General features: G+C 39.1%; 1 protein-coding gene across 1 annotated transcript in view; it reads left to right on the forward strand.

Annotated features, from left to right (window-relative positions):
• LOC107705044 (tetratricopeptide repeat protein 28-like) overlaps nt 1–8,409 on the forward strand; it is a 191,991-nt gene that overhangs the window by 134,940 nt on the left and 48,642 nt on the right. Inside the window, exon 6 of the mRNA XM_016439736.1 lies at nt 2,840–4,181. Within this exon, the coding sequence (XP_016295222.1) occupies nt 2,840–4,181 (1,342 nt within the window). The remainder of the gene's footprint in view (nt 1–2,839; nt 4,182–8,409) is intronic.

Genomic DNA, 8,409 nt, shown 5'->3' on the forward strand with positions numbered 1-8,409 from the left:
AAGGGGACACAAATAATACAGCTAAAATTGTACATGTAAGGATATAAGTATACACAGAGGAAAGCCTTACTACTTTTATTGTAGCAGGGAGACTGTGCCAAATTAGACAACTTCATGCTGCTGTGGTCGCACCGCGATAGCGGTCGTGTCTGTTGTATACATTACTATCCATCAGGCAGGTAAAGTTATTATTGCTAAAATAGCAGACTCATCGAAAAATACATTGGCATCATCTGTATTAAAGAAAAAATAATCACTTCATCCGATGTTTAAGTGAATAAAATAGCCTTGACAGCCGAGCTCCACAACTATTTACTTTTTCTCACTCACCGGACTAGGTGATGCAGGGTTGCCAGGTTTTCGTAAAACCCCCCCGCCCAATTGCTACTCAAAACTAGCCCAAAACTAGCCCAATCACGTTTTGAGGGGGGTTCCCCGGTAAAAATCGCATTCCGGGGGGGTAAAATACACGTTTTTCGGCTGTGTTCCACCGGTAAAATTCGCATTCCAGGAGCTAAATATCACGTTAAGGATGCTTCAACCCGCGGAAATGAAAAACAACCCACGGCAACAGTGTTAAAGTAGCCCAATTCGACTTGGCAACACTGATTGATGTAAAAGACGAAAGCAGGCATTTGGACCAAAGCACTGTGAGGCAAGGGAGGGGGAGACTCAAAATGTTTCTAATCTTAAAACGCATTTTTGCCCCGTTTGCGTTTGTGTTTTTTTACTACTTACAAAGTTATTTAAAGTAAAAAACATTGTTATTTACAATACACAGCGTGGTTTGAATCATATTTTTAGGGGGGACAACCCTCAGATGGGGGGGGTCCTGTCCCCACCGCCCCCCCCGGGATTTCTGCCTATGACCATATGCATTCCTGCAGCGACCGGAGGTGACCGTGTAATCCTCTTAACTGACCTATCAAAGGGGTGCTCTTTTTGTTAGTAGCCGTGACCCCGTTCTTAATACGAAATGCTGAAGATAAAGCTGACTGTGGTGTGATATAGTCGCAATAGCGAGCTATCATGCTGTTGCTTAAATTATGCAAATATGCATCTTTTTGAGCTGTAAGCAAACTTATGTTTATATTGATATATTTTAATAGAATTTTTGTTATTGTGTTTTTATTAAAATTGTATTATAATAAAATGTAAAATATATTAAAATTGTATTAATATTAATTACCAATTATTTAAGTGAGTAAATAAATAAATATAATTTTACATGTGCATGTTTTAGTATTATGAATTTTAAGCCAAGTTGCATACCACCAGGGGGCTCTCAGCGTGCCACATTTTTAGAACAACTGCTGTAAATGATCCATTAGTTTAAGTAGTTTGTGCACATAAACACTCCCTACTGTTTGTGAATTAATAGCAGTCCCTTCTGTTAATTTGCAGACAGTCGGGAGTATTTATGTCCTGACAGTGTAGAATTGTTCAGCTCAGCATTTCTGTTTTTAGCTCAAGGAAGTTTTTTAGGTCGTGTTAGCACCGTCTGTTGTGTTCCTAGCAGTCACATTAAACAGAGCCAGTATAAAAGTGTTTAAAAGTACAAGCAGGACCAGTCATTTAATAAAAACAGACCTAAAGGTGTTGGTTTCTTTCATCAAAGGTTTTTGTGTCTGGCACGTTTCACTGCACACATCTCAAAGGATTCATTTTCAAACAAGCTTTTGTCTGAAGCTTTGCTCGCTGATAAATGAAGAATCATGGGGTTAAGTATTGATAATTAGCCACTGAAGACTGGGGCTTTTTTAGAGGAAATATTTTTGAATACAGAAGAGCTCTAATGGGCCCTCCGTGTCAGGATACCAGGTTGGCACTGGATCTAATTGGATTTACCACATGCTGGTAATCCTGGCTTGGCACATGAGTATTGACACTGAGCAGATGGACAACCCCTCACTCATTCTGATACCCCCCGTCGCCTCCTGCTTCCACACACACAGAAGGACACGCTTGTGGCCCGTGACTCAGTCAGCAGATCGAACGAGTTCCTTTAAGATGCCAAACCACTCTGTCAACAGTGGCTCCACGACTCTAAAAAACACTTTTATCTCACACGCTACTTGCCTCCGATGTGTTATCATTGGCATCCTATTCCCAGAGCTCATTTTCAGGTCAGCCGGCATCTCTGACAATTACATAAATGGTCGCCACAGACTTCCCAGTTGTGCACCACTGACACTTCTTGTTTTCCACTCATCCCAGCAGTTTTCCTTATCCCTGATACTTAGCTCTGACTTTCAAAGGAAAAGAAACCCGGTTAAAGCATACAGAGATGTGGTGTGGACCACAATTAAAGTTTCCCAATGCTGGTGCCCTCAAACCCTTTTTCCATCAGAAGTGTTCATTAGCCCTTTTCCTCCCCTGTTCCTCTACTTTCCCCAAAGTACTGTACTGGAACCGGAGAGGCGGGACTGTAATATTATGACGGTAATGATCATTTTGTGGAAAAGTGGTACATTAGGGGGACCCAAAATTTGCAAGAAGTCTCCCAGGACTGAGCAGATCTGGCTGTTTAGACTGGCATATCTTTGGGGCGCAGAACTTTGATTGAAGGCGAGTCGAAACTACACAAATCAGATCAGATCTCCTTTTTAATTAAAAGATAGTTCTACAAGCATCAGTGGGCTTTCTCAGATCTTATTCCCTTTTTTTCCAGTTGGATGATTTGCTTGGGGTACATTGTAGTTCAGGGCGTTTTTAAATGTAAACTTAATCTTTAGCCTCTTTTATACAGATCGAAGATATCGAAAAGCCATTTCGGTTATCCTGTGAAGCATGATAAGCACAATTCGACTGAATGAAACTATTCTTTTCTTCTTTACAGGAATCATTCACCAGATGAAAGGGGACTACGAGACCGCTCTGAAGCTGCACAAGGCTCATCTATCCATCGCCCAAGAGCTAAACGACTATGCCGCCCAGGGAAGGGCGTACGGAAACATGGGCAACGCTTACAACGCCCTCTGTGCCTTCGACCAGGCCGTGCGCTACCACCGCCAAGAGCTGCAGATTTCCATGGAAGTTAACGATCGTGCCTCGCAGGCTTCGACGCATGGGAACCTGGCGGTGGCGTACCAGGCTCTGGGGGCGCATGATCGGGCCTTGCAACATTACCAGAATCATCTAAACATTGCCCGAGAGTTGAGAGACATCCAGAGTGAGGCTCGTGCCTTGGGCAACTTGGGTAATTTCCACTGCTCTCGGGGAGAGTTTCCCCAAGCCGTACCCTACTATGAACAGTACCTACGGCTTTCCCCGGACTTGCAGGATATGGAGAGCGAAGGTAAGGTCTGTCACAACTTGGGATACGCACACTACTGTCTGGGAAACTTCCAGGAGGCGGTGAAGTACTACGAACAAGATCTGGCACTTGCTAAGGACCTCCATGACAAGTTAAGTCAAGCCAAAGCCTACTGTAATCTGGGCCTGGCCTTCAAGGCTCTTGGCGACTACAGCAAGGCGGAGGAGTGCCAGAAGTACCTTCTTTCCTTGGCGCAGTCACTGAACAACTCGCAGGCTCGATTCCGCGCCTTGGGCAACCTGGGAGACATCTTCCTTTGTAAGAAGGACGTTCCCGGAGCCGTCAAGTTTTACGAGCAGCAGTTGTCCTTGGCGCACCAAGTCAAGGATCGCAAGATGGAGGCGAATGCCTACGCTGCATTGGGAGCCGCCTACCGAATGCTACAGAAGTTTGACAAGGCCTTAGGGTACCACACCCAGGAACTGGAGGTGTACCAGGAGCAGGGCGACATCCAGGGAGAGTGCCAGGCTCATGGACACCTCGCCGCCGTCTACATGTCTCTTGGAAAGTACACCATGGCCTTTAAATGCTACGAGGAACAGCTTGAGCTTGGCCAGCGACTGAAGGACCCCAGCATTGAAGCCCAGGTTTATGGTAACATGGGTATTACGAAAATGAACATGGGAGTAATGGAGGAGGCCATTGGCTATTTTGAGCAACAGTTGGCGATGTTGCAGCAGCTCAGTGGCAACGAGGCCGTGCTGGACCGTGGTCGTGCTTATGGGAACTTGGGAGACTGCTATGACTCGCTGGGAGATTTTGAAGAGGCAATTAAGTATTATGACCAGTATCTCTCCGTGGCACAGAGCCTCAACCATATGCAGGACCAGGAGAAGGCATACAGAGGTCTTGGTAATGGACACAGGTAAGAATTCATGTCCATTTTTGTGTTATTTTTCATTTTACACTGGCCCCAAAACACAAACGACACTTGGGTCGAAAACATATCAAACCATGTTGCATCTGCAAACAATTGATTTTTACTTGTTTTGCTTTCAAAATATCCTTAAAATATGATACAGATACTTATAAATATATTCAGACTTATTTTCATAGTTTGCATCTTGAATATAAGTGTATTTTGTCTCACGACACTGGTAGATTTTTTAACTTTTTAACTTGTTTATACCTAAAATAAGTGTAAAATTATGCCAGTGCAGTGAGACAAAATACACTTGGTTAAAAAACAAGACCTAATATCTTATGCAGTGTTGCATCTCGACTAAATTATATCTTGTTTTAAGGATTTCCAAATATTTTAACTGGAAAACAAGTCAAAAATTCTTAAGAACTGATTAAGATGTCTCTTTTTAATGTCCTGAACTGAATTTGTGGCAAATGTATCTTGAGATTATCTTATACCTTGAGAGAATTGTTTCGATATTTTAGCTGGAAAATAAGACAAATACTTATTTTGCAGTATATACCATGTACATGTTTTGATTTAAAACCTAACTAACTTCTTTTAGTGAAATGCCTCTTGATTTCATATTCTGTTATCTGATCAGATAGCATTTATACATTTTTAAGTGACTTAAAAGGATAGTTCACCCAAGAATGAAAATTGTCATGATTTGCCTTCAAGTTGTTTTAAATCTGTATCTTTGTTGAGCAAAGAAGATATTTTGAACAATATTTCTGTTTTTATTCATGCAATGGAAGTCGATGGGATTCAAAACAACACTGGACCCCATTGACTTTCATTTTTATTTAGATTGACATGAGTATGGACTGTTTCTTCAAGTGCCTAAATACTTTTTGATGCCACTGTAAAAAGCGTGCAAAATTACTAGTCATACTTCAATGCAATATGCTCTTAGATAAGATTAGATTTTTTTTTTTTTTTTACATGGTGTTAGTGATGTATTAGCATTCTGGAGCTGTGGAGTCTCGTGATTATGCAACAGGCTGCTTGTTATTCTAGTTGCTTCAGTTTGATAGAGGCACTTACTGTATCAGGGCGGCATGAGGACTGACACAGTGAGGTCAGCAGGCGGACACAGAACACTCTCACAACATGCAACAGATTGAAAATGGAATTGTTTTGTATCAGAGCATGACCCCACCTTCAACATGCATGCTGAAATGACAGTACGCAGGGCTGCACGCATTACACAGAGATGCATACAGCATAAAAGCACTTTTTGTGCTTCTCACACCCAAACTGGGGAATCTGTGTCAGCAGCAGAATCTCTCCAAATGTTCACTTGCACACTCAGTTTTTATATGCATACTAGATATTTGTTTTTATAGATGTTTTTTTTTTGCATGTAGTTTATCTACTGTATGTTAGTGCATATTTGCATTTGAATAGATAGCATTTTTTACTAGGTAAATAAGTTGCATGCTTGCTATTCATGGTGAGTAATGTCACATATTTACAATATTTAATATTCTGCAGGCAAATAAAAATTAGGCAACATCTTAAATAGTGCAGTTATTTTAATGCACTTCTTATTTGTTGCCTAAGGAGTGTCATTTACAATTTTTGTGATCTCTCCTTATGACTTGTGAATATGAGAGATGTTTTAATAGTAGCAAACAAAGATGGAGATCAGTTTGTTTCTGTGAATCAGTTCAAACTGATTAGTGACTCAATTTTAAAACTCTGATTCAAAGATTTACTTGTTTGATACTGCGTTCATCTTAGTCCATGTGTCATGATAAACAGCAACATTTAATTACATGTATTTGTAGTACATATTAATATTAAAAAAAAATCCATTATGGGATTCTGTGAACATTTTTGAGAGATAACGCAGATGAATCTTTGAATCAGAGTTTTTAATCGCTTCACTGATGTTGAGCCATTGCATTGCAAATACAGAAGTATTTAGATATATAGTATATAGAAGCATTAGGATTGTACTTTATGAAACACGATTGCACAGTATTTTTGTCTTCAACAGTAGATTTATTGTTTTATGATTTGATTTTTTTAACTTCTTTTAGTGAAATACATCCTGGTTTGATATTGTTATCTAATGAAGTAGCATTCATACAGTTTTTGACTTAAAGGGATAGTTAACCCAAAAATGAAAAGTGAATTAATATTAAAACTGATTTATTTTCATTTATTTGATGGCTTGATCACTCAAAATTTTTTCTAATTAGTTCATGTGGCAAAACAGCAACATTTATTTTCTTTAGTACATTTAAATATAATGCCATATGGAGATTCTGTGAACATTTTTGAGAGATAATAAAAGAACAAATCTTTGCGTTTTGGATCTATTTGCTAATGTTGAGCCATTGCGTTACAAATACATACATTTGCACTTGATGTTGCATTTCATGCACTACAAAAAATCCTAATGCAAAGTTACACAATACTTTTAGTCTTCAACAACAGATTTGCTTTATGATTTGATTTCAAGCTTAACAAACTTCTTTTAGTGACACACCCCTTTGATATTCTGTTTCAAGTGGAGATAGTTTGCCAAAAAAAAAACAGTGACTCAATTTCTTAACTCTAATTCTAAGATTTATTTTCTTGATCTCTCAAAAAGGTGAGTTGTTCTGTGCGCAGCTGTGCACTCCGTACATGTCTACCCAGCATCCTCGGCGTGATCCGCCACGCATCCATTTTAATTAACATCCAATCATCCCTTTAAGCGTTCCAGCTCCCGTCACAAACCCTAGTGGATTCTGCTTACCTACAAGTATATGGGCATGGAAATATGATGAATGGTTTGCTGCAGGGTCCTGTCAGAGCTCGACGCTGAGGATTGTGGGAAGAGAACTCACACCGGGCCCACAACGAGCCAAGCTCAAACCCAAACCCTCGTACTTCCCGCGGTCCAGCGGGAAGGTAAATTACACTGTCAGTTGTGACAATGTGCTTGGACTCCCCTCAGCGGAGAGGAGCTTTACCTCAGATAGCGCAGAAGAATCCAACAAGAACCTCATTAAAGGCCTGCATTAAAAGCTATTTGTTTCATTTATATTGAAATGAGGCAGGACCTTTCAACAAGACTGATGTTGCTGTAATTTCAAGTGACAGGACAACAAGGGGTAATGATGCATTGCTTTTATGCTACCTAAGTAGTGAGCGAGTCCCCGGCCTGTATGAATTAAGCCTTGTTTTGTTATTCCACAGAGAGCCGGTACCAAAGCCCGTTTCAAACCCGTTCTCCCGACGGATGGGAGCGTATGGACTACATTTCTCTTTCTAAATGAAGTTGCATTAGCGCTGTCCTGCCACCTGTGTGTTGCTGGAATAGCTCATATCGATCTAAAGCACGCCGTCCCTCGTGATTCCCTCACATTCAGTATTTTAGCAGCAATGAACTACTCTGTTTTATGAGATTCTGTTTCATGCGAGAAGGTTCATAGTCAAAGGAATACATAAATCTCAAAATCGCTCTGTAAATTTGATATCAGCATGTAAACATTCTGTGTGACAGTCTAAATGAAATTTACATTGCACTTATTTCTATTTGATTATACCACAGTCTGGAAGCAGACACAATTAGAGCTAATAAAGCAATAAGCCGTTAGACAGATTTAACCGTAGTAAAATCTTATGTATTTTTATGCAGCAGGATACTTACAATACTGTCATTATTTTATTAATATTAAATATTATTTTCTTGACAGAACAGTTTAATTTTAATAACAATAATCATTTTATTGGAATTATTATTAGTAGTATTAGTAATTATTATCTATTATTACTCATATTGCTGAGATATATATACACAGTGGTGTGAAAAAGTGTTGGCCCCCTTCCTGATTTTCAAAAGTATTTTGGATCTTCTGTTCTTTTACTGTCAATTTCTTTTTAGAAAAGAACAATTTCATTTTAGAATTGATAGTAATTTTGTTGAAATTATTAGTATTCATTTTTATTAGATATTGTCATATTTTATCATATTGCTGCAGTAAAAAAACACTATTTCCTGACATTGCAAATATATGCACAATTGTGGCAACAGATCATTTGAATATTAATATAATAATATCTTTAAAATAATATCTTAAATTATATATAATGAATGGCCGATTAGATTTTTCAGTATTTTGGATCTCCTCTTCTTTTACTATATTTGTAGAATTATAGTAAAATAAAATTAATTTTAATTTAAAAAAAT

This window comes from Sinocyclocheilus anshuiensis, unplaced genomic scaffold (assembly GCF_001515605.1).
Source record: "Sinocyclocheilus anshuiensis isolate Anshui unplaced genomic scaffold, SAMN03320099.WGS_v1.1 scaffold269, whole genome shotgun sequence".
NCBI lineage: Eukaryota > Metazoa > Chordata > Actinopteri > Cypriniformes > Cyprinidae > Sinocyclocheilus > Sinocyclocheilus anshuiensis.